This window comes from Vanellus vanellus, assembly GCF_965231255.1.
Source record: "Vanellus vanellus genome assembly, chromosome: 5".
Lineage (NCBI taxonomy): Eukaryota > Metazoa > Chordata > Aves > Charadriiformes > Charadriidae > Vanellus > Vanellus vanellus.
Window position 1 is genome coordinate 7520115 of NC_138910.1, and position 27795 is coordinate 7547909.

Genomic DNA, 27795 nt, shown 5'->3' on the forward strand with positions numbered 1-27795 from the left:
ACGCAAGGAGAGCCCAAATCTACACCAAAGGACGGCTGAGGGATCCAAAAGTACAGCACTGAAGAAAATCAAGTTTCTACTTTTGCCTGATCAACTATGAGAACTAGCAAATTTGTGCAAGTTGCACGTGGCCCTCAGAAGAAGCAGTACTAAGAACAGTCTTTCCAGACTTCGTATCAAGTTTCACAGTTAGCCATTAATTAGCTCGGAGTTAAAAACCTCCATTCTAGCTCCACAGTACAAGAAGGGTTGAAAGAACTGCAGGTGCCCAGAGTGACACCATAAATATTGATCACAGTGCTCGTTCCACTTCATTAGCCACGAAGCGAGCAATGGTCCTCAAGGGAGAGGAGACGGCAGATCCAATTTTAATCAAACAGCCGTACTAAAATGCAAACCTCGCGGAATATTATTTTAATTATTGCTCTTTAGTCATGCCAATTGCAGCCTATTAAAAAAAAAAAAAAAAAAAAGAAAATGTTTCTGGACAGAGAGCCAAAAGCTTCAGCTGCCAGGAAGGTGCATCTACACTACGCGAAGCAGCCCTACGTAACGATGCCCAAGTGAGCTCTGCAACCAGCAAAATGCAGTTTTCCAGCCCAGCACCTCACCCTGGGCTCATTAGAACCACAGTTCATTAACCAGCCAAAACTTCATGCTACCGCAGCTATAGTGTTTCCGAGATACAAACTGGTCTCTGGCAATGAAAGGGCCATACAGACTTATTAGCTTATTCAGACCAGCCTACGTAGTATAGTACATAAATCCTAAACCATTTAGCCTTCAAAATATATGTCTGGGAACACTGCCAGTGAATATTTGAAAGGGATTAGAGGAAACGTATTAGTTGTCACTGAAAATAAAATATGGATTTCAACTGAAACTCTGTATAAGGGGGAGTTTTTGCCCCAAAATCCGTTAGTCTAGCAGCCGTGCTGAACCAAGGGAAAATTGTACAGCTAGCTCCGACTACGCAGGGCAAGCTGATATACTTTTAAAGCTACATTTCTATCTACTGAAATAAAAGATTTTGCTTTTTTATTTTTCTACTTTAATCAGAATAGAACCTCATTAAATGACAGTGTGTGAAAAGAACATATAAACTAGAAAGAAAATATAAAAACTTTCTGAATAAATTAATGTTTATTGCTCTTAGACTTTGATATTCTGGTCTTTACTACTTAAACGCAGTTTAAATGTATTACTTGCCACGGCCTTTACGTTAAACCCAGTAAGTCTGCAATTTGCGATAAAATTCCTTATCTCTCTCTTTCTGAACCTACGCAAAGATCCAAGGTTAATTTGCAGATAATGTTACTTCATGAAATAATTATCTTAGTCTATAGTACTTAAAACAGCTAAATTCAAGAAAGATATTTTTAAAAACGAAGCTGGCACAGCTGCAGGATGGAGGCTGCTCCTCCCTGGCAGCATCTCCCGTGGGGTGCGGAGTTTGGGTATCCCAAGCCCGGAGCAGCCGCCCACACGTCCTGCTCGCCGGGGAGTCGGGACAGGGGGCCTACAGGAGAGCTGGGGAAGGACTTTTTACAATGGCGTGTAGTGATAGGACGAGGGGGAACGGCTTCAAACTGGAAGAGGGCAGGTTTAGATTAGATATTAGGAAGAAATTTTTCACTCTGAGGGTGGTGAGGCACTGGCCCCGGTTGCCCAGAGAAGCTGTGGCTGCCCCATCCCTGGAGGTGTTCAAGGCCAGGTTGGATGGGGCTCGGAGCAGCCTGGGCTGGTGGGAGGCGTCCCTGCCCAGGGCAGGGGGGGTGGAACCAGATGATCTTCAAGGCCCCTTCCAACCCAAACCATTCTATGCTCAGTGCCAGTGCCCCTGCCCAGGGCACAGACCTCCCTGCGGTGGGGAGAGCAGGGGACCCAGCCCGGTGCAACCTGAGCCTCCACAGCCCCCAAAGGCCAACAGCGAGGCAGGCTGCCTTCCTCTTCGCAGCCCCACTGCTTGCTGAAAAATTACTCTCTTGAGTCATTCTTTCTCATCCTGCTAATTTTTCCAAACGTCCTCCTATTAAACTATACAAATATATTCATTTAGTAAACATCCCATTAACCAGGTCAGCATACAGTGTTCACAACTTATTACAGAGCAGCGCCGAATCAGTCAGAGGAGCAATTATGCAATTGTAAAGCAGACAACTCACTTTAATCTTAATATGGGGCTGGGGATGTACATGCCAATGTTCATTCACATGACTCATTCATTTCCAAGTACTGTACACCGTTTGTTTCACCCTCGCTTACGTAGCACTCTCATGTATTTTGATTTGTAAGCCTCGTGGACTGTCAGAAAATATGAGCTCAATGCTTCAGCCTTCACAAAAGGGATTTTGTTATTGAATTTAATGTTTTTACTAAGCTTCTGTCACCCAGGTGGGGGAAGAAGCTAGGCTAGATATTCAGATTCAAGACTTAAATGTGTGTTTAACTCTCACCAAAAAAAAAAAAGAAAAAAAAAAAGAAAAAAAAAAGAAAAAAAAAACAGAACCAAAATCTTTCCAGAACTATTTAAAATAGGTGGTTGTATAGAACAGAAATCAGAGCTAAGATTATGGGATGCTATAGTTACAACAGGGGAAAAAAAAAAAAGTGTTTTTTAAAATCACAGCTTTATTTGAAGGCATTCATTTATTTAAGCTTCTTGGGAAAACACACTGCCATATAATGTTAATAAACAAGAATATGCTCCGTCAACCACATGCAGTAGCACAGACATTTTGAAGACCAAAATAAATAACGTATTAGAAAGCCTACCCTAGTCTGAATTAATGCAGTGGAATTATTTTCCTGGGATTTGAGTCATATATAGCATTAAAAGTAAAGGCTTTAAGATACTTATTGATAGGCAAGAAACTGCTATCTTTAGATCTATGCATGCCCAGGGAGCACTCTGCTAAATTTACAGTCTCAGAGAGTTTCCAAAAGAGTTACCAAATCAGTCAGCTTTATTTGTAAATTCCACAAAAAAAAAAAAAGACCCAAACACCCTCTTGGCTCTAGTCTCCTTTGACACAGCACTAAGCGTACAACAAAAGAGTGCTGACTGTGTATGAAACTTGGGAAATCTGGTGAAACTGGGGTGGGGGCGGAGTCAGGGATGGGGACGGGACTCTTGCTACGTTAAATTTAATGGGAATTTGGCATCTGGTAACAAGAAATGGAGTTTGAATTTATAGGATCATCTCGGTTTCTGCAAAGTATTACGGGCAGCCAAGACCCATTTCCCACCCGTTTCAAGCATGGATGGAGCTATTTCTACAGAACTGCCTATCGTTAAGTTCATGAGGACTTATCAGTCCCGCTGGGCCATCGCATTTTCACTACAAAAAAGACCTGGTACTTTACAAGTCATGCACAATTGCCAACAACGAATGGGAACAACCCCCAGTCAGCGACAGACTTCAGTACAGTGCCACAGGAGATGCGGCAAGGGAGCGCAGGTGGACCTCATGCCACCTGGAAGTGGCTTCGTCCCTCCAGCAATGCACCCTGGGTTCCTCCAGTCCCAGCGAACTCCCTGCTCGCGTGCTAGGAGTAGATAAATATACTCACTTCTTCCAGAAAAGTGACTTTTCAGACAACATCCATCTCCCACTGGCCGTAGCGCCTGAATCCCCCCAGACACCACCAGCCAGAGGACCAAGCCAGTAACTAACTTCATGTGATTGTTTTTCCCTCCTCTGTGACAGGAAGGGAAAAAACACGGCTTTCCGCTTGCATAGCTGCTGACCCGGTCCACATCGAGGTGTTAACTCAGTCATCTTGCTTCTCCCTTTTTGTCTTTCTGGGCTTGGTAATTACTGCGTCAATGTGAGGGTTCATCGGTGGCAACACCATCAGGCAGGTGATGGCAAACTGTAGAGCAGAGCTGCCAGAAAGGAACCGAACAAATTCATGCTTCCAGTCCAATTCCCACATCTCCATAGGAATTTTTAAATAATGCATCTGTTCTAAGAACCACGGTATTGTCTCCCAGTATGGGGAGACAAGGCTTCAAAATTGGAAAATGCATCCCAACAATACATGGTGATACAGTTTCTAAAGAAACGCCATCTCATATACGTTCCCTTCAAAAGCTTTGCTCTGACATTTGCAAACTGCCTCAAGATAAAAATTGAACAGGCTGTTTATTTTAAAAAGAACTATGAAATATCTTATCCTGTTACTTGTTTAACTCTTCTAAACAAAGGCAGTACCTAATTTGAGACAATTACAGACGTGCTTCATACAGACGGAAAGAAAAACGCCGAACAATGGAATTTTAAATTGTTCTCAATCTCCTCCAAGAGGTAATCTTTCTCGATTCTCTAATTCACATTCACTCCAGCGCTTCACAAAAGCTACCATTTATTAAATATGAGATTCAATTCGCAGATAAACAAATGCGATAATGTAACCTACACTTAAAATAATAGCTTGGCTTCAAAGTTTTGGGGGGAATTAGGAGTTTTCCTTTTTTATGGCTCTTCTTAGCATTATTTCTTGTCACGACTTCAGAGCTCAAGTCCTGTAATCGAAGGCCACCGAACTCGTGTTTCCACACGAGCCAGGATCTGCGTGAGGATCGAATCCCGTCCCGCAGAGAGGGCTGAATTCAGTGGGAAATCTGCCAACAGGAGGATGTTAAAGAGCACTTAGGAGCCACATCCCAGGGTCGTTTTCCCTGCTCTGCAATTCCTCTACCACTTCATCACATGTTCTCCTTCCATTATGACCACCTGACTAATCACAAATTGCTGCCTAATGAAGAGTACGGGCATTACAGTACTTAATTAGAATTAAGAGGAAGATTTACTTTAAAAACCTGACAGACCAATATGCTCCAGAGCCAATCTCGGTGGTGCAGAACTAGCCCAAAGTTTCCAAGTCCTGAATTCTTAAGTAAAAATTTGTCAAAACTTATTTTAAGGGGGAAGCCTTCCCCTCCAACATCCATTAACCTCAAAACAAGCGACTAAATTTGTTTTTAATCAGCTCTACTTCGTAAACAGCTTGATAAAAAGAAACTTAAAGAAAGTGCAGCACTTATCTTTAATTTCCACTCAACAGCCTTCAAAACTACTGTATAAAGGTGGCTCTCACAATCGCTCCTGTCCAGCACGCAACGTGCAGCACCGAAGGAATTTCAGCTACAGAAAAAGTCTCCTGTAGGGCCACCCAGCAGGAAAGGATTAAATTACACACGAAAAAAGCCCTTCTTTTTTCCTCCACTAAAAGGGCTGTGGTCAGAGATCGGTGTGAGAAGCTGTCCATTGAAGTTCAACTCATAGAAACCTCAGGAGAAACCGACTGCTGACCCCCACGGCACGGCACGGCACACAGCCGGACCCCAGGGGCAGCTCCTTCACCTCCTCTGAGGAACAGCGAGCACAGAAGACCTCATGGCTGCAGGCTTCTCCCAACCTTTTCTTCCACCCTGACTCCTCCGCATCTCTCCCCTCCCCACCCCAAACCCTCCTGCGGAGGGAGGCGGAGGGAAGCCCCCGGCCCCGCACGCCGACCATTCTTACCCACACTCCCTACCAGGGCTCAGTCTCCTGTCTGCAGAATCAGCTCTAGTTTATCCTTTTTAATATTATCCGATGACAATAAATTCCTAGCTACTACCTCATACTGAATTTAAACTGGCTTGTTTTGAAATGGTTTGGGTTTTTTTTTTTTTCCTTTCGCGAGTTATATCGTATGAGTCGGATTCCGGCCCACTAAGCTTCACGTACAGAATGCAAGAAAATACAGCCAGTCATTTCTTTACCCGAACGATCCTCTGTTTAATTTAAAGCCCTTACACTATTTTCAGTATTTCTCTTGGAAAAAAAAAAAATCTGAACTGAGATTTGGGCAATTTTCTGTCTATTAAGAATTTGAACAATATCAAATGCATTAAAAACTTTTCCGCCTTGCTTCAGCCTGGCGTCCTACGGAAATCAAGATACACCATCGCGCTGTTTATCCACCTGCTGAACAACAGAGAATTCTGAAACCATTTCTGTAAGCGAAATTTCACGGCGGGGTTGGCCCCTTAAAGACTGAAATGCCTACTCGAAGTAGCAGCTGGACATTGGAGAAAGTCACAAACCTTTACCACCACAGAGGGAAAGTTATCCCTCTGCCGTGTTTCCTGGCCGGACATGAGCTGGTCAACCACCAGTGCCCAGAAAAAGACAAATGCTACGAGTGTGTAGAACACGAAACTTTCCCCATTCACTCTTAAGTATTTTACCAACATCTCTGCAAACCGTCGGCTCTCTCTTCAAGAGGACGAGCTCAGGAGCGCTGCTGAAATGAAAGGCTCACGCCTGCACAACCCGTGCCGGGCTGGCTCGCAGTTTAGCTCCAGGATCCTTCAGAAAAGTTGTGTGAATGGTGTCATATCCATATGCCATAATATTGGGTTAAAGACAAACGGCTTAAGGACGGTATTAATGCAAAAAGCTTTGAATTCGTGTATCTCACGGGGATATTATGGGTAGGAAACTAAAGCCCGGGGAAGTTTTGAGGTCACAACTGTGTAAAGAGGCTCTAAAAGCACCATGTCAAAATCAGGTGAAAATACCAGTGATGTCAACGCTGTGAATAGCCACTGGTTATTTTCAAAGAGCCCCTTTATGTGTATCAAAACCAACAAGGGTGGGACTAAAGCTTAATGCCTCAGAGACTCTGCTTGGGATGAGGAGGATAAAAAGAAATCATCCCCACTTCTTATATTCCACAAGATCGCGTGCCCGGTGCTGTGTGTTGGACAGCCTTAGCACAAATATTATCAAATTATATACAAGGAGAGAAGACAATATCTATGTACGTTAAACACTTCCATCACTAGTAGGAAAGCGGTGAAATCCTTACCCACTTTTCGAACCCATTTAATCCCAAAAAATACAACCTTTAGAGATGAGATTCACCCTCAGTGTCACATCTTTCATCTGCTCCTCCTGGTAACCTCAGCCACCTTTGGGTCACAGATCCAGAATCCTGTCCTTAATAGCAGTGTTCAAATTGATCCTTCTAACCTCCTTCCTCTTCATCCCATATAAGTTAATTTTTGAACTTGTCATCTACCTACTACCCACCTTTCAAATGCAGTTCAAGAAGGATCCTATTTTGCTCACATCTCCCCTTTGTTGAATCCGTGTTCCCTAAGAAATAGAGTAACTCTCTAAAAACAATATGACCTCAACATGCATGCGAAGTCATGTTTAGTTTAAAGAAAACAGCCAAACAGGTATTTTAGGCTGCGTGCTCCATTTCACTGAGAAAGCAGGAATTGCTATTAGCACGTACAGGTATTTTTCTCATGTCTTACTGAAACAATCTGGGATTTTTGTCTACAATATATTGTGAGGGGTAAAACCAAATAAATCTATTTTAAGATTTCTTTTCCAGACCTAAAAAATTAACTATAAGTACTTTTGCAGTTATAAAATAGAACACAGGAACCTTATTTCAGTCTCATAATTGAAAGATTAGAAAGCATCAGACTCAATAAAGATTCCCTAGACATTAGAAAACGGTTTATAAATAAATAGTTTAAAAGTATATATTTACACTAGCCTAGTATACAAATATTAATGCTTCTATACAGTTTCTTCAAACTTCTTGCACCAACGTAATAGACCTACAGGTCACACACACCCCGTGCTCTTTAGGTAACCTTTATCACCAACTCGGATCAACTTATGTCAAATTTATTCCATAACATTTAAAACATAAAGGGCGATACAGATCTTGCCATAATATGGGATGTTTATATTTTTCTTAATGTTATAATTCCCATTTCTGAAAGGGCTACCTTGAACCTTCGTTCCAAATCTAGAGGTGTTTGAAGCTCAGGTTCATTTTTTTTTAAAAAAAAGCAGCACCTGCTGCTCCCTCTCGTTAATGCAAGTGGGATCTTTGAAAATCCATCTCCTCTTTGCTGAAACAGCCATAGGGAAGAAATGGCCTTTGCCTTCACCGTTTTAACACTGCTCTGAAGTCGTGAAAAACATCTTTTAGAGACATCAAGTACCAAAAAGGAGCACTAGATACTGAAAAGAATCGCCGGTTTGCATAGAAATTCATTTGAGGGCCTTCTGCACCGACCACAAGCTCACACTTAGCTCACCTGGCACAGAAAAACTATTTCACAGGTAGCTGTAATACCTTATATTGACAAGCAAAGGGAGGATGAAAGCTGGCTATATCCCTAATCAACTCCACTGGTATCTCTGTCTGCCAACTACCCAGAGCGAACATCACCACTGGATACCGATTATAGCTGCCTTCTGGATGACTGACACAAATCACAGCACCAGCATTTGAAAAAGCACAGCCACAGTTCAGCTGGAAATCATCCAACGTATTTGCATTCAAAGATAAAGACAATTCATCAAAGTACATCTGAGTTTATCCTCTAGATCCAAACCCACAACCTTCCAGCTTTCCCGCATCAGCTATTTCAGCCTGTGTTTTAGCACAATATGCCTGACTCTAAAACACAAATATTTACACAAATGTAGCTACCGCAAGAATTGCTCATAGGCTTCTGAGTTTCTATCTTCCTTGGCTCCTGGGCCGTATGTTTGTTATGATCTCGAATGAAGTAAAACTGTTAAAGTGTGACTAAGCAAAGGAAGCTCTTACTTTTCAGCAACTTACCTTAAAATTAACCTAAAGTTGATCTTGTGTTTCTTTCTCAGACATCAATTTCAGTAGAGGATGCAAAGACAGTAAATTCACTTGAATTCGCAATGGTACCTGTCCTCATATTGTCAGTGCGCTTCTCCTGGAGCGGGTCACAATCTGCATTTTGTCTTTTTAAATGTTTCCAGTAGGAGACATCAAATATTTGGCCTGGTACCAGCTGCTGCCAGGTAAGGCTTGATGAAGGTACCTACATCCACTTCACCTGGCTCGTAAACAGCCAGCCGGCTCAAAGAGCACATCAATCTTTATGACTACAAAAAAAAAAAAAGGGTCTCAAATCTATTGAACAAACCACACACCATTCTTAAGGATTCCTGAAACACTCGTAACACTCATCAGCCTTTCTACTACGATACGCCACTACTACTGTGCTGCTACAGCAATACGCTCCTTCCACCACTGCTGCAAAACGAGAAACAGGGACCCTATCTAATTGCTAGAAGGCTCCGCGTGTTGCCTTTAGGGATTTGTGTTTCTAGCAGTTGGGAAAACACACCGGTTTGGGATCAACAGCCCCAGTGACAGGGTACGGTGGGGTACACTCATGAACTAAGAGGAGGAACGAGCGACGCGGTGCGGAAGGCTGAGCCCCACGACAGCAATGGAAGCTGCGGGCATAGAAGAGCTGGTGCCTGTTTCATTTTATTGATTGTACGAGCAAGCGTGTCGAGCAACAGGGTCATTTTAGTTTTCCCTACAAAATCATTCCAAACCTTACAGCTGTAAAGTTGTCTCACCTCCAGTTTGCATTTACATGAATGGCCTATAACGTACACATATTAATCACACCCTCGTCAGGCAGAACTCCTGTTGTGAGTTCTGCCCGGATAATGCTGACAGCACACAAATTTGACCAAAGCAGTATATGAGCCCGTCTTTTTGAACCTCGATGATTTAAGAAGCTGAGACAAACCAGTTCCTAATTCATGGACTGAGCTGTTTAACTTTTAGCTATACATCCTTCTCTCATCCCCCGCGCTATCGTTAGAAGCGCGGTCTCCGCCCGCCCCTCGGAGGCAGCCAAAGCCCTCGTGGGTTCGCTGCGCGTACGGGCACATCTGGGAAAAAGCACCACTGGAGAAAAACCGGCCTTCGTTACTCCATGTACTAAGGTCAGATTAAAGACAGCTGTATTTCCCCGTTAACTTGAAAACAAGTATTTCAATTTTACAAACAAAACTTCTTCTTTTAGTTTCCAAAAGTTTCCGTTTCTAAAACACAGAATGATCAAAATCTAAGCTCATGCTACTCTTACAGGAGAAAGAAAATCCAGACGTACCTTTAGACGCGGTGGTGTGTCACTAGACACAACGCATCAATGGAGATTTAAGATCTTATTCTGATATGTCAGAAAGAACTTACTTAAAATTTACTTTCAATAAATTGAACACAGGAAATGTTTTCTCTGAGCAACTAAACAGACTCTGAAAATTCACTCTTTATCATTAATCCATTACAAGATGCAAAAATCAAGACTTCTCCGCAGGTAAGAACTTGGCTTTGCTGAGATTTCTGTTAACACAGACCTTCTCAGAAAGCTGCTAGCTTCATGCCCTCACCCAGGAGTAAAACCAGACACCACCTCTCCTCGCCGCCCCTTCCTTCTGGGGCTTCCGGGGCAGAGCCGCTGGGGACGCTCCTGCCTCTCGCCGTGCTGTGCAGCGAGCGGGGCGCACCGCTGCCTCCGCGGACAACCGTCCTCAGGGACCGCAGGACACACTGCGATTGAACCGCAAGCGCAGAGAGGTAACTGAGCGCACTGTTATTAATATTCTACCCCCAAAAGAGTCTTCAGCTTCCGTAAGTGCAGCGCTTCCCTGTCAAGCTCTGGCAGAACATAATATCAGATCTTAAAATAACACTGCTTTGATTACCTTACTTCCCTTTACTCTTCGCTTGAATTCCAACAGGATTTCAGTGTCTGCTCTGTCAATAGAGCTGTGTGAATAATGGATTTCTGTTTGGGCACTGAACCAAAAAAAAAAAAGAAAAAAAGAAAAAAAAGGAAAAGGAAGAAAAAGGAAGAAAAAACTGTTTTAAGGAGACTGAAGAGAGACTGGGGGAGGATTTAAGACAAAAAGAGATTTCAAGATAAGGCAAAATGTTTATTCTAAAAGCAATATTTTGCCTTCATATTAACACCCTCTTTTAAAAATATTTTGATTTTTAAATTTTGTTACAGACTTGACCTAGTTCATTTTAAAAAAAACCAAACATTTATCACTTACTCTAAAAAAAGCTGAAAGAAAACATTTCGATACTCTGAAATATTGTTCTCTAGTTTTACAAATAAAACTGCCAGATGGAACAGAAATTTGGGAATAGATCTATTTCAACCCAAACATGTACTTTTTCAGTGAACCTATTAACACTACAAAACAAAAACCCTCTTGTCTTCTCTGCAAGTGCCATGTTCTAGACACTGACTGCCTAGAACCAAAGATACAGCACAGAAAAATAAAACAAAGCTGTTGTGCTGAAATGACTCTTACCAGTACTGCCACAACAGCCGCAGCAGTAGTAGTAGTATAAAGGTTTCCTGCTCAAAAGCAAGAGAAGCGACAAGCCCTAAAAGCTTGGTGAACACCCTTATTTTCTGAGTTTCTTCTATTCACCGCCCTCTGCAAAAAAAAAAATATGCCCTGGGGTTTTGGTGTTTGGGTTTTGGGGGGATTTGGGGGTTTGGATTCAGTTTTGGGGGGAATTCTGGGGGGTTTGGTCTTTTGCGTGGGGGGTGGGGTGGGGTGAGGAATTCAAGTTATTACTGGGGAAAAAAAGAAAAACGTAAAAGAAAAAAACATACGTTTAATCATCTGGCGTAACACTGCTGAGATGAGGACGACTGATTTTTTTATTCCACAAGAGTTTACGTTCGTGCAGCCCCGAGGCTCAAGGAGCCGGGGCTCAGGTGATGGGTGCTGCACCCTAACTCACGCAGCCTCAAGCCAGCAGCTTCTTCCACCGAGAACACCTCAAGAAAACATCTTGCCACCATGAGAGCTATGACAGCACGTTATATTTGTAAGCTACCATCTCGGCAGATGGTCCGTAGCAGGGAGTCCCAGGACCTGCCAGATGTTGTTCATTTCTCAGATACGGCTGGGAAGGGTGCACAGAAACCTCCAAAGCGCCCGGGAGCACCCGGGTGAGGCAGAAGCTGCTGAAGAAGGTGGTTTTGTGACAGGTGCCAGGAACAGTCATTTGGGTGCTACAGAAGAGCGACGGCGCTGCTGTTCTGGGCACCTCTGGCAGTGGGACTCTGCTCCTCTGGGCTCGGCACCTCCATCTCCCTGTCACCGCCTGGACAGAGCGTGAATAAGGAACCCATAGGTTATTTGGCACTGTTATAAATATATAAACCCCACGATTTTAATTCCCACAAAGCAAAGAAACCCCAATACCCAAGCTGACAGTATAAAAAGGCGAATACTCAGCAGCTTTTGAGCCTTGATTAGCTTTGTTAACCAGGAGTAGCGTAAAACTGCCCGAATCCAGCAAAAATCACATTACCTTTGCATTAAACCTTGTTGCCGATCTGATAATTTCTGATTAAAACAATGAAGCCTTTGGGTATAAATTATTTCGTATGTTTTATTACTTAGACACTACGCTGTTCACTATCACAGAGAAATCGTCTTTGTTACTAATCGTTCTTCTGGCGGGAATCAGAACAAGCAGAAGCAAATTAATAAATGATGACATGGGAATTACAACAAAATGGATTGACGACTTGCGGGTATGATTCTGAATAATAACATTTTACAGTCTATTCAAGAGCATTGCTAATAGGTGAGATTTAGTTTACAGCGTCATCAGAAATTTTTGTAAAATGCTTGAAAAATGAATCGTTACTTTTTTGAGTCACAGTTGTTATTTCATGAATTTATTGTTGTACTTCCTTTTACCTACGTTCTCGGGTTGTACTCCTCACCATAATCGCTGCTCTCTTCACAAGCTACGTGACTACAACGTGCATTTCTAAAAACCACGGTCTGGTTCAATATTTGTCTTGTTTCAATCTATTTTCCTGTTATTAATATAGCCTAAAATAGATATGGAAAGTAACAATAAAACGAGTTCCCAAATTCTGCCATCAGACCGAACCATTAACATTTATACGGTAAATCCAGTTGTCTTTCTTAGCATTTAAATCAAAAGACTGGGAAACTACCTATGAAGGCACACCAACTCCTCTTTGCACTGAACTTTTACCTGCCGGCCCTGAGCCAAGTCCTCCTGCCTAACGGTATCTGCGGTTTTCTGCACGCCACTACAACGTTGAATTCCCTTCCTCTCACCGTACTCAAAGTGCCTGCGCCTATCACAAAGACGTAAGAAGCAGAGCACACAAGAGGTGATTTTGGTCATTGTCTACAAAAAAGGCAATGCGATACATTTTGGCGACTGTCCAATTGCATTTTAAAACGCGAAAGTTTCGACTGCGTTCATGGTTGTGTCTCTACTGAGAAGCAGTATTTAAGGAGAGCAAGTGAGCCGGGAAGTTTTCAGAGAGTTATCTTCATCTAGTCAATGCGCAGTAATGTTTGTCAGTTCTAATCAAGACAGCCCAAATTCAAATGTCAAATACTTGCAACTATCTGATCCAGAATACATTACAAACAGGAGATTATTCAATTCCTTGTTGAACAACCTAAAACAACAACTCTGAGAAAAATCACCAGTAATTCTTGGGTTGCCGGTGAATATAAAAAAAGAGTTTTCAAATAAATTCTTTATCTGAAGTATAGATCCATGTACCCCATGATACAGTTACATAATCCAATTGTTAGCATCATCATCCATTTTCCTGCACTATTCTTTTGGTTTCACAGACTTCACCAAAAGTATCCATTGTCCTTCACTAGCTAAATAAAAAACACTTTGCTGAAAAATTCTGCTTGAAAGAAGCTGGCGATATAGGTCTTTTCCCATTCTATGCATTACTTCATTGCATTTCTACACATTATTTCATTTCATTTGATTTATTACACTACTGTCTTCTGATGCCGCAGAAGAGGCGCGCTCAAGGGATACGGACCAGACACGAAGAGTTCCTCGCAAGCATCACATGCATGTTCAATAACTTATTAACAGAGATTACAGACACTACTAGGTGGGAGCAGACAGACACCTAACAACGACAAAGTAATGAGGTGATCACGGTCTTCTCATTCCTCCTCATCTATGCTAACTACTGCAAATTACAGACTCCAGCTACTGCATGAAAAAAATGCTGTACGTAGTATGTGCCCTATGGAGGCCCCTTCATTATGGACCCTCCTACGTTAGCCTATTTAAGAAACAAAAAGTCATTTCTGTGCCTCTAGACCAAGTGGAAGTAAGAGTGCTGCATCACTGAAATTCATACAAGCCCTTACAAAGAGATACTGCTTTGAGATGGAAGTCTTAGAGAAACCCCACAAACCAGAGTCGGACCCACGTCTGACTCGGTCCTGAGGTGTTCAAGCTCCAGCTCAGGCCAGCAGCAGTTTGTTACCCGGCTCAGAACCACAAAATCTCTTCACCAGAAATGGAATAAAAAAAGCCAATACAAGGGGCTCCCATGGTGGGGTTTGAGTGGGAGAAAGAGGTCAGGTAGCCACAGCTCCCTGTTCCCCTCCCAAACGGGTTCCTCCCCAGCCCCTACCACGGCATGGTCAGGCACCACGAGCGTGCAAGAGATGTGGCATGGGAGAAAGACGCTGGGGAGACCAGAAGTGGGACAGAGAAGGGCTAACGCCTTGTTAACTTCACCCACTGCCTATCAACATGTACCAGAGACAAAGACGCACCTCCAAGCCCCACCTTGCTGGAGTGAAGTTTAGGCCAACAGGATCCCACAGGCTCCATTGGCTGCAGCAAAGTCCCCGTTCATGGGAGACAGGACTGAAAAACATGGCCGGTTCCCTCCCACTGAAGTCCACGTAATTAAAGCTCATTTTTGGCAAGGGAAAAAACCAGTCTCCTCATGAAAAAGGCCTCAGGTCTCTGAGCCACGGAGAGCGGCACGTAACAGCCCAGCATTACACAGCGGAGCACGGGCTAGCGAGGGACACGGCGTGTTCAGCCAAACTGTGGATGGAGGGAGAGGAGGAGACGCAGCTACTTTTAACTTCTAAAGGGAGGCGAACTATCACGCCGCAACAAGAAGACAGCACCATGCCAAAAAGTCTGGCATTTATATGAAAATGAAGACGTCTCGCAGGCAGGGATACACAGAAGACCCAAAGTACCCTAATCAACATACTCCAGGCCCAAACGAGCTGCTGTTAAGATGATCACATAATGGATTTTGTCATTTAACGGGGTCCAAATAATGTATTTTTTTAATCCCTTTAGGCATTCAGTGGAAATACTGAGCAACAGTGCCAGGCACGGATGACAGAATGACTGGATAAAAGACTGGATTTTGGGATACAGAGTTGAATTCTACAAAAGATGCTTAAGTAAATGAAAATACCAGCGCATAACGCAGCTACCCAAAATGCTTTCAGCAGAGCAGTTACTTGCACAGAATTTTGAGCTGAATAATGGTATGCATTAGTATAGGCCTTATGCTATTTTACCTGTAATTGATACGTCTCTCAGTTTCACACGACTCCCTGCTGGCTTCCCACCACCAACAAACCAGCTATTCCAGGCAAAACACTTTATGCAACTCTGCTTTTGCCTTTTTTTTTTTTTTAACTTTTTTTTGTTGTTTTTTACTATTTTAACTCCAGCTTTTATCCACAAAAATACATCACTTACTGCAATGGGAATTTAGTTAAGAGAGCATTACAGAAGGAAAGAATGTTATAAACAAAGCAAGTAATATTACTGGATTGACAGAAGAAGAAACATATTTACCTTTTTTTTCAACTTTGACTTTAAGGACTCTGCCAGTCCTATCCTGCTGGATCAAAAAATCAGAAAAGCTTAACAGTAGCATTAACCAGTGCTTCTCGTCTGCCTAGTGATCTGGGTATTTCCTTGTGAAACCTTCTCAATTAGAACCGGACAACGATCACGTCTAGTGACAACGTTTGCCTCGGGGTGGCGGGGCGGGAAGAATGTTCCAACTTTTATTTTCTTGGTAACTTGAACATGCACAGAGTAATGGAAATGAAAAGAGTAGTGTGAGACTTCCAACATCTTGTTGAACAATTAAGTGAAGAAGAGACACTTCAAAGGCATGGTTTCTTAAGGATCATAGTCACAGAGAACAGTTTGATCAGAGATCAATGAGCATCTGCCATGTTACGTGCTTTCCTTCCCAGTCGCGAGTCGGTGCATAAAAATGGATGTTGGCACAGTTTTAACAGCGTGAAGTACATGGAGCTCCTTAGCAATGCAGGACTCCATCCGCACACATGGCTGCAGGACCGGACCCACAGTGATGATCGCACAGGGGAAGAGACCACTCAGACCAAATTCAGAGACAGCTGCTCTCTGCTCCCCAGTACATCCCAGCTATGTCATTTTATAACGGTTGCAGATTTTTTTTTGCCCCATTTTCACAAACTTACAAGAAAACCACATATATTTTCAACGTACTTCAGGAGAAGCCGTGCTCTTCAGAGAAAGCAGATGTCATTTCATTCTGTCATATTCTAATGCCTCATAAATGACACACTATTTTTAACCACTTGCAAATTAACCCCTCTTGTTATCGACTTGAAATCGTTTCCTATGATCGGTCTAGGCACCATGTAAAAGAAGAATTCTCCATTTCAGATATAACATCAGGCTGTGAAGTTCCACAATTTTGCCACTTTTGAGATGATAGCACAGTCTCACTGTGACTAAGGACTGCAAAATCGTGCTCCATGTAATTGAATCTAAAGATCTGACAACGCTGACCTTATCAAGAAATGAAACTTTTGGCGGAGGTTCAAACCATGCACGAGAAATAAGCTCTTGCCGGTTGTTTGTAAACGTCACATAAAAATGTACTTATTCATTATTAACAACTTGTAAACTGAACACACTGCGGGTCTCAAGCTGCTGCCAAGTAAAGTATTACTCAGTACAATCTTTCATTTACATCTAATTCTTGTATTAATTCTGGCAGCACAACCGAGCATCCCTTCTCGTGATTATGAGAGGGTTATTGTAATGAGATAAATATGCAGACTGCACACTAAAAACCGAGGATACAAGACATGCTAAGGGCCAGATTAATTTTGTGAATGCCCATAGTGCCGCTGGCCTCAGACACAGCCCTACTTTCGTACAAGATGTGCAAAAAAGAGGATTCTAGGGAGAACCAGGCCATTGCTATCCCACGTTAGTCATGATAAGGCCAGTGGTGACAACACATGACCTGTACTGGTGAGTACCTATCTCCTTTAGGATAAAATAGATAAAATAGCTCCAAGCAAAATCCCGGGTTATATCAGCACTAAGATGTTGTGAGCATCACAATCAACTCAAAAATCTGAAGTTTCATAAAATCCCAGTAAGGAGCTATTGTAAATAATCGCTATTGCTCTGCAGCAGAATGCCATTTCAGAAGGAGACACAAAAAACCACGGGGCTTTTAAGACTATACCGTTACGCACCGTTCTTGTTCTTGCATACAGCTTTCAGCATGCGTTTTCCAGGTCCGCATTTTCCATGGTCAGTCACACATACTCCTTCTGAAACGATCCACTCGTAACACAGCGGGTCTTCACAAGGAATAGATTCAATTAAATGCGGACAACCTGCCGGGGTGCCTACTGGGTCCACGACCACTTGCCTTTGTCTCATTCGAAAGCCTGAAAAAAGAGAAACTGAATTAACTGGACAACAGCGAAACATTATTTATACCAATAATCTAGCAGCAAGAGGACTATATAGGGCACCTGGAACTGAGGGATGTAAAGGCAAAGGAGAGCACAACACTTAGAAACTGAATTGATCAGGATGGCACTTGGCCGTACGCGCCCACAGCCCAGGCATGCAAAACCTAATAGCGCGTAAAGAATTCCAACAACCCACATTTTTCACATTTCTTTTTCCTTTTCATCAACATAAGACAGAAATACACATGTCCAAATATAGGAATTTGCCACTGATGCATATATTAAAGTAATAACAACATTAAGATAAAAAGAGAGAAACAGTCAAGGAGTTGAAGACATCAAGGACATCTATATTCTGCCCGGGAACCCACTAATGAAAAGACTTGTTTTGAGATACAGCAGAGCAGTTTACTAAGAAATTAGTATTCTGCTTTATGAAGGTGTAAGGATTTCTGATACATAATGCATTTCAGACCTCTCTGAAATGACATCCTATTAAATTGGAAGATTCAAATGTAAAGTGGAAGAAAAAGGTTACAGAAATAATGAAAGAATTGATTACATAATCTACCTCCTTCTGAATAAAACCACAAGTCATGTTGCTATATAAAATGCAGAACAAATACGCAAGTATCTTTCAGCGTGTTTTGTTATGTAAATGACACAGAATGCTAAGAAAGGCAGAAAAAAAAATACACGGTGGTCTTTCCTACAACAGCCTCAGAGAAGGGGCAAATATACAGCATTAGTGGAGGCACGTGGAAATGCCTTTGCCATGAAACAGAACAGAAAATGGAAAATAACACCCTTCAGAGAATATAACAGCCCAAACTTCCACCGTTCTCAAACCAGCAAAAAGAAATCATTCAAAACAACTTAAAAATGAAATGGTTTTGCAAATCTTCATATTTAACCATATAATTTTTATTGTTTCTTTTTTAATTTGAAAAATTCTGGCCAGCTCCAATCACTTCAAAGACTTGTGCTGTTTTCAGAAAAGTGTCATTTTCAAACAATAGTATTCATTCCCTGACATGAACTCCAACAGTTGTCTTTTCAGCTTAGAGCCTTACGAAAGGCTCTGCAACGAGTCTCGAAACGTTGCAGCAGCAAACACGTACACCGGTCAGTTAAGATCTGGGGGGGGAATTCTATTTGCGTACTCTTCTTCCAGGAATTTAAACCAAACCCAGCACAACCAAAGCAATCTCTCGGGTCAGCCTAACTCCCGGATGTGGGATACACCTCAGTCCTGACTCCCTCCAGCCTCACCCGAGCACTGCCACGGAATCCAGGCATGTGGCAGGACTTCCAGGGGGGATCAGAGCAGGACAGCCTGGCACTATGGAGGTCTGCAGCTGCTATCCCAGGAAATCCTCGTTTTCTACAAGGTCAGTGCAGGATAAAAGGACCTGAATCGGGCTGAAAATCTTATCTTTTTTTTTTTTTTTCCTTCTCCCAAGAATAACTGCAAAAAGCTTTCAAAGGTCATATTCCACTCCTGTAGGCACATCTAAGAGCTTCACCCTATGTTAGATTAATTTAAAAAAAAAAAAAAAAATACATTAAGCTCCCCATGTAGAATTCGACACCACTGCTTTTGCCATCTTATCATAATATCCCATTACCCGCTTTAGATCCCCCGATGCTGCAAAAGCGATGCGTAAGAGCAGCCATTACCTCTTCTTCCGTGGTGGTCCTGGCAGTTCTCGTGACGGCAGGGGCCCCACGCCGACCAGGCAGACACCACGCACTCGGAGGGGCACGGCACATTACACAGCTGGGAGGCGGAGGGAGCAGGACCCAGGCAAAGCTTCCCATCAACTGGTCTAGTAACTAAGAGAAAAAAAAAAAAAAAAAGAAAGAAAAATAAATAAAAAAAAAAAGGCAAAGCAGGGCTGTGACTGTGCCCTGATGAAGGCACAGAGCTCTGCAGTTCACTGCTGGCCTTAGTTTTCCAGAACGCACCAAAATCCAGTGCTTTTTTAGGGTCTTATCTCCCAGCGCAAAAAGTTAATCCTCTGTTCAGCGAGGCACGTAAAGTTTTATCTAAATGGTCCACATCCGGCAGGCCAATTAAGACTACGGTAAGCAGGTGTTTTAATAATAAAGTCAATGCTGATTTTCTACAACAACCTAAAACCTAATCCCCCCCAATTACGGCCAAGGAGACCTCTTTACACCGTCCTGAAGAGAAAGACGCCTAAGAAAAGAATCCGACAAGCTCATGCTGCAATTAGGAGCCAGGCAGAGGCAGCTGAGAAAAGCCTGAGCACGGGGGGATCATCCCCACGTTCATCCCCTTCAGGGGCACTGCCACCCCTAGGTTGCAGGATCCAGAACTTTGGATTTTCTTCACCTACTTTAAATAGAACTGAGCAGCGCTCTCGGTTTCCTCTACACAGACGTACAGAGAAAGCATCTTTCCTGCCGGGGAGGTGAGACGTCCTCTTGAGTTGCCTGCACCCAAGGCAGGCATGGATCTCCAAACCTCTTCATCTATGAGATGAGCTGACCCCAAACTCTGCCAAAGTACCAGTTTAGTTGATACTGACAATAAATTTGGAAAGCTGATTCTCTTTGTATTTTCATTTATCATAAGAGAGTTCTAGTTTCAATTAACTTCTCTCGCCTTTTTATTTGGGGCAGAGGGAGTAAGGATAAGAAGGGGAAAGACTCTTAAATCTATCTTCTGAGTCATTATATGATATTGCATTTTAATTACATTATGGGCTGAATTTGGCTGTCCCTTTAGATAAATCAATATCAAAGCAGTCTTTCAAAAGGCAAAGGCTTGTTTGAGTTTACTCTGCCATGGTATTACCAAGACTTCATTAATTTTTATAGCTACTGAGTTTGCTTTATCCTCATTTTTATTTTTAATGTCTATTTTCCTTTGCTTCCATGCATGGAATTGACTTGAAAAGAATTTATAAAAATATGCCCAATATATGAGTAATCTTTTATTTTGCTGATATTTTACCATTCTCTTTAAAATGAATCATTTGAAGAAAAGCACAACTTTTTTTTTTTTTTTAAACACAAGATTTCAGTGCTCAAAATCCCAGTAAATTTTCATTTGCACGTCCTGAAGCGGAGACTTAAGACCAATATCAGCGCTTGTGATTCCAGCTCATAACAGGAATCAACAACAGCTGTGATTTAATTCTGACCTGAAAGATGATATGTTAGTAAAAAAGACCATTTTCTGAATGATTTCTGAGACACTGTAAGGTCTTTGACATGTTCATTTAGAGATTACAACAAGGTGGCATAAATCCAATTCACCTGAATGCAAACATAAACAGACCTTTTCTAGAGACCTTGAAAGTGAAGTGACAGACAGAATGAGATAAATATTAGAGTTTTAAGGATAAGAGTACTTATTTTACCAAGAAGTCTCATGCATGGCTTAACCTGCCTTTCAGCATCAAGCTCTGCAAAACTGTATCATTTTTTGAGAGTTCGCTTGAAGAAATGAAAGGAAATAAAATTGAGTGCAGACGGTCAGCCCAAGGAATAAGGGCCAGTCCCACTCTGCTCTAACTCAAGGCGTCATTGTTAGCAACGGCTCTTTCCTTCTCACCGATTTTTAGATTGTTTCTATATTGCAATTTAACTACTTGAATGTGGAAGCCACTAGATAAAGCAGGTTGGCTCTCCTGCCTTGAAAACTAACCAGCTCCAACCAGTGGTGCCGAGCGTATTTTAAATTGGTTTGGGGTAAAAGAAAAACAAGAAAAATTGATTACAAAAAGTCAAGGAGGCGGGGTTTTGTTTGTAGGCTGAGCCTACCAGCCATCCCAGACTCATGGAAGACTTTCCTATCCTGGAGGAAATCCCTGCCTTCCTCTCCCTGCCAACCACCTTCCTGCTCCTCTTCCTCCCTCGGGCTGATGCCCTATTTAATTCTAGCATTGGGAGCTCTTTTCCCAGGACCAATGTCCTACTTGTCATTGGAATAAGACTGCTTTGTTTACTCACTTCCTTAAGTAATTCTGTATATTCTGTAAAATGTAAATCGGAAAATACACAGACTATTCTAATCAAATAGCCAAAGATATTCTAGGTCTGTGCCAGCTTATACTCACTCTACACTGGCTACGATCCTCCAGTGAAAGTCTTCAGAAATAAGACAAGAACAAAAAGGAACAAGTTGCATTAAAAAATGCACATACAATAGCATCCTTTTCCAAAACCAGGAGGGTATAAAGAGCCACAATTTCCGGCACAATAGCCAGAGTGACTGGATGGACCAGCAGGGTCCTCTATAAAAGAGTCTATAAAAGAGTCCCTTCTTCAGCCATTTGACTGACAACTCTGATTTCCATCAGTTTTGTTTAAAAGCTTGATGTGACTTTCTATTGCTATTCTTTCATACTCTAATACTTTTTTTTTTTTTAATGAACTATAAGGCGGGTTTTTCTGTGAATCTTTTAAATACCAAAATGCTCGCACACTCCAGCCTCCAAAGCGGTGCAGATAGCCTGGCTGGGGATGCCCTGTTCAGGACAAAAACCTTACATGATGGATATGATAAATGAATGCAGCTGCTACGGCTCTCTTTACATACTGGGCAACCTTCTGATTTTGCTCAATAATTGACTTTGTAATGGCATTTTTTTACATTCATATAGAAAAAGTGCTTTTCGTGCACTTATTTTCCTTGGAAAAAAATATTAGCAACTTTTTGAGGGGAAGGGGAAGGCAGAAGTCAGGGAGGAGAGGAGTAAGAGGGGGAGGCAATATCTCTGATTCAAGTAGCACCTTATTTATTACGCTTGTTCGTACCTTTTAAAATCCTGTGTTCTTCCCAATCTATAGAACAAACTTGAAAAAGCAATCAGCTACTAATCTGGGAGCCTCTGAAACATTGCACATTTCTATAGCTGTTATATTGAATCTATCCTTTATAAATGTGACTACAGCTGTTCCCAGCACCAGTGTCTGCCTCAAGTTTGAATTTTACTATTTGCTGTTATTTTCAGGTTATTGCTACCAGCAGGAGATAATAAATTGGGTTCTAAAGTATCTTGTTTCCCTATATATTTTTACTGAGGTAGTGATTTGGAGGAAGAGTGGAAGAGGAAATCAGCTCTGATATGATTATTTCCATAATGTAATTTTAAGCCAATAAATAAATTATCTGTGAATGTAGTCATACAGACACATACTTGCAGGCACACATACCAATACTATGCTAAGAAGTAATGATGACCAGACAGAGAGAAAAATGTATAGGACGCATTTGGGTTGCAGTGATTGCTTTCAAATTTAGTTTTTCAGTTCCTCAGGAGGTAAATAACACATTTTTTTTCCTGGACCTTTACTTCATTTCCCTTTTACAGTGAAAAACCAAGTATTTCTGATATTAACACCTAGATGAGACATTTCTAAATATCACTAACATATCTGGAATACATGCAAAGAATATCAGGACTGTCTCTTATATACTGGTGCAGCCATATTTTAGCTAATCTTCAACTCTCAAGGCAACAAATCCAGATGCTTACCACATATTTTGGCAAAACTAAGCCAAATTAACGATTGCCAGGGGAGAAGAAAGGGAAGGCATATCGTTGCAAAAGTTCTTACTGCCTTTGCCAGGACTCCTAAACCAAAGACACTTGGATCAATACAAAGGGAAATTACTCGAGAAAATAACAAAGGAATGAGTTGTGTTATGAAAACACCTACATGTGTAAAACATAATAGGGATAAACCCAGCACAACACTTGTAATTTCTCTAACCCGAAAGACTTGTTTTTATAGCAAAAACAAAAGATTAGACAAAGGAGAAGTAGTGAACGTAATTGAACCAGCCTGGAAATGGCACCAACCCTGGTCCGGTGCATCCTTCCATTAAAAAGCCTAATGCACCCCACGCCTGATGGAAAAGGGTGCCTTTATTCTTTTAAGCAGAATCAATTAGTTTTGAAGCCAGAAGGCACGAAGTTGAAGTCCTATTTTCAATTAAAATCTATTTAATAGACAAGAAACAAAAAAGTATGAATAGAAGGCTAATCACAGCATGAAAGAGGGTTAATAGCGGATTGCCAAGAGCAACAACGGTTTAATGTATTTCAGAACAATAAAGACCCTCGCAATTTTGTTAAAGTGACACAGACTATTAGCACTCTTTGGAATAAAAAGTTTCCCTGCGTCCATATCCTCTGCTGTACAAGGGGATGCTGATCCCAACTGGGATATTGTCTTGTCTCACTACAGCAGGATTTGTAGAGATTCTCGACAGAAACCACAGGTCTGGCAAAAATTCAGAGTGAACACGGGGCTTCCCACCACCAGTCACACAACTCAGCAGCCCAGAGGTGACAAGTCATTAAGAGCGTCCAGGAAAAACAGTGGAGGAAACAGGGATGCTGGGATGCCAGTGAAGGCAATGATGGGAAGGAAAAAGGGATTTTTGAGCCTCGTTGCCTGTTATCCGGAAAAGGCAACCAGATGCTGGAAATCAGTGGGACAGACCATCAGAGAGGGTGAGAGAAACCACAAGGAAACCACAAGGAAAACAGAGAAGAAAACCCAAAGGTGTTTGTATACTTCACGAAAGCCTCACGAAAGTGTGAACTTTGCCCCTTGCGAAGTTTAGCATTCATTCAACAGGAAGGAGCACCAAGGAGCAGAAATCATCGAATCATAGAATGGTTTAGGTTGGAAAGGACCTTGAAGATCATTGAGTTCCAACCCCCCTGCCATAGGCAGGGACACCTCCCGCTAGACCAGGTTGCCCAAGGCCACGTCCAGCCTGGCCTTGAACACCTCCAGGGATGGGGCCTCAACAACCTCTCTGGGCAACCTGTGCCAGTGCCTCACCACCCTCACAGGGAAATCTGTTCTGTGAATGCCACATGACTGCAGGAGCTCTGGTACCATGAGAAAAGCACCATTCTGGATGTCTCTATGATACTGGGACATGGTACAGGTGGCCCAGAGCGAAGCTAGTGACACGCTAAGCTAGTCCACTCATGGCGTGGCCGCGCCAGCTTGGATCTCGAAAGCAGCAGGGCTGCTCCACGCACAGCTGGCTCAAGTTCAGAAGCTCGATTTATCTAAAATGCCTCCTATTCCAGGACCAGACCAGTAACCACAGGCTTCATTATCTCTCCCCAGTGTCCCAGTTTGTGGAATAGCCCTCCTTTTATTTTTTCATCTGACTCAACATTATTGCTTGAACTCAGTGCAGCTCCCCATCCTCATATCAACAACAGGACAAAATTACTTAGAACGTACCATCACTGTTTTGAATAAAATTAATCCAGCTCCAGTGGCAGGAAATAATGACAAAAATACAAATGCAGTAAAAATCTTAGCTTTCAAAGATAAAACCCTGAACCAAAACAGCGTATCTCATGTGTGAACTGACTGGGCAGCGTATTATTTGCTGCTTATCAAAGGCAGTTGTATAAATAAAAGTATTTATAAAGAGACAAATATGGTCATATCAAATAGTTTGTTGACAAAAAAAAGGCACATTCTTTATAAGGCACCTTTTAAGAAGGCACATTTCATTCACTGTCAAGGTCTTTTATATATTATTCTCTTCATTTTACTTTAATTAGTTTCTAGACATGAAAGCACTGGAAATATTACACCTCTAAAAGACATTAGGGAAAATGTTATTTTCCCTAATGGATTCAAACTAAAATTTTTGAAATACACATTTAAACACTACTGTCAAGCACTACAACGGTCTGAATAAAATCATTTCCTCTCTTGCTTCTAAAGGGTTTCCCCCGAAGAAGCCAGCTGTTACATATTTATTTTTCCATTATGTGAGTCGTATCTCGTAAATTCTGCTCAGCGTTTGGTGAGCTTACAGATCAATAACTCGGCATCCCAGCAATATAAATCTGAGGCAGACTTGCCTGAATATATTTTACACTTCAGAGGTGTATTTCTCATCTTTTCAGGCCGGTTCGGTCACCCCGATGATAAATAACAAGTTTGGGATGAGGGGGATCCTTAGGGGGGTTTCTTCCACCTGAGAACACGGTTTCAGTGATTCAGGTCAGCCAAGCACAGGCTGGATGCTCCTGTTGCTGTACCACAATCCAGTTGAACAAAGCTTTTTCCGTACCACTGCTGACCATCAGTTCTCTCCCCCCTGTGGTCCTAGTCAAGTTTTCTCATTACCTATCTATTCTAACCCATTCCTTTTCAATTTCATACACCAGACAAGGACAACAGGATTTAAAAATCAAAGTCCCTAAATTCTAATTTCCATAGAGTAAATCAATCTTCTCATTCCTGCAGCTTCACCAGCATAAATTTGGGAAAAAAAAAAATAAAATAAAACCAGCATGCATCTAATATAGGACTCCTACTCCACACGGCGTTCATATTCATTCCAATGGTGTATATCCCGCGCCAACTCCTACGGGGAGCTTATCTCCATCAACACAGTCTCTTCCCAATAAATGTGCAGGATGGTAACAGCCATAAATGACAACAATCTGCACAACCAACTTACTGTTTCTAAAGAGTCAGACCTGGTGGCTCACAAGACAGCTAGCACCCAAAGGGCTGGTGGCACATTCAAACAGGACTCTTCGTTGGTATTTCTCCCTTCCTGAAAGTACTTCCGTAGTTTATTGAACAGATGCCACACGTACCAATTTGAAACACTAATCCCCCAGAAGACACGCGTTGGAAGATCATGATTCAGCGCAGAACAAAGAACTTCCAGGGGAAAAAAAAATGTGGCAGTGTCATTAGGAAACAGAGCATACAGAGCAAAGAAGGCAAAACTGCATATTTTAGAGCTAAAAAAGACAAACGGGCAGAAAGAAAGGGATGAGAAAAAGTACAGAATAATACAAGATGTGAATGAAAGGAGTCCTCAAATTCATCTCTGTGCAACTCCAAAGAGGCACTAATTTCTGGAAAATAAAACACAGTGCCAAAACATCTCCCATATGGGAATTAAGAATAGTCTGAAAAGTTTACTCATCAGATAAGAAAGGATTAGACATTTCCGTCTATCAGAAGTTGGGAGAAAGTGCAATCTTTTGTAGAAAACAAGAAAGGATAAAGGCCATAAAATTAGCATTTTGAGACTTGTATAAGTAGGACTTACATAAAAGTGCAGGGGAACACTTTCAGAGCATTTGGGGATTCTGTCAGTAGAGTGGCTTGTAAGACAAAAATACATAAGGGAATACACACAGGGATGGATCACCAAGTAACCATTACACCTGAAAAGGTACCTGAGTATTTACTAAGTCCTGACTTGTAAACGGACTAAAGGAGGTTTTGCTGCTACAGCCGATAACATGCAAGTTTATTAAAAAAAATCTGATGTAAGATGAACCAGGTGGAATTGCATCCTAAAAATAAAGCAAAAACGGGTTTAGGCTGGTGAACTACAGTGGAATAAGTAAGTCAAGAAACTGTGTCTACTAACAGGTGAAGACTGAATATCTCTCGAAGGAAAGAGGGGTATAAAACTAATAGACTTCTGTAAGAAATAGACACCTTTTAGTGTTACCCTGAAAAACTAAGAATAACGAAGGCACAACTACTTCACATACCTGCTACTGAAATCCAAGATCAAATAAAAATAAATATACGGAGACAAATATGATGGAGACACTCATTAAGCAAAAAAACTGTAAACAAAACTTTAGAGCCTTGTACAGGTATGAGAATTTAATGTGGATTTTCAGATGAAAAATAACAAAGATTAAGAAGATACAAAACTGCAATGATTTGCTGGTGAGATGGTAATAAGAGATACATTTTATTAGCCAAGTTTACTATATTGGGCAAACAATAAAGAAGATTGAAGGAAGAACAGCATTTCACAAAGGTCTTTTCAGTCCTATAATTAATACTTAAGCATACAGGCTCCAAAAAACATTATAAGAAAATTCTGAAAGTGAGAAGTAAATTGGATCTCATTCAAACACATAAAACAGAAAAAAAAAGTCAAGATATATAAGGCACAAATTTTATGAAAGAATGACAGGGCAGGCAGATCCCTAGTTAGAAAGCTACAAAAAACATGGAGAGAACAGCAATCCCAGAGGGAGAGTAGGTAACTAGCTCAGATAAGAGAGGAGATGCTTCTGGAGAATTTTATAAAGGATGCCAGCCGCCAGACTACTGATTAAGAGTTATAGTCTCTAGATAAATCCAAAAAGCATAATTTAATACGAACACAAAAGGTTACGCCCTGGCCTTCAGGAAAGAAGTTAAAAAATTCCTAAGGAAGAAGATTAAATGTAGGAACCTCATGTTTACTAACCTTTTGAACATAAACACAGACGCCATTCCCAGACTCTAAGAGGAATTTTATTTCCCA

General features: G+C 41.7%; 1 protein-coding gene across 1 annotated transcript in view; it reads right to left on the minus strand.

The window, feature by feature from the left end:
- THSD7B (thrombospondin type 1 domain containing 7B) overlaps positions 1-27795 on the minus strand; it is a gene marked incomplete at its 5' end in the record, with an annotated part of 282468 nt that overhangs the window by 174230 nt on the left and 80443 nt on the right. Inside the window, 2 exons of the mRNA XM_082484447.1 lie at positions 17247-17444; positions 19152-19307. Of these exons, the coding sequence (XP_082340573.1) occupies positions 17247-17444; positions 19152-19307 (354 nt within the window). The remainder of the gene's footprint in view (positions 1-17246; positions 17445-19151; positions 19308-27795) is intronic.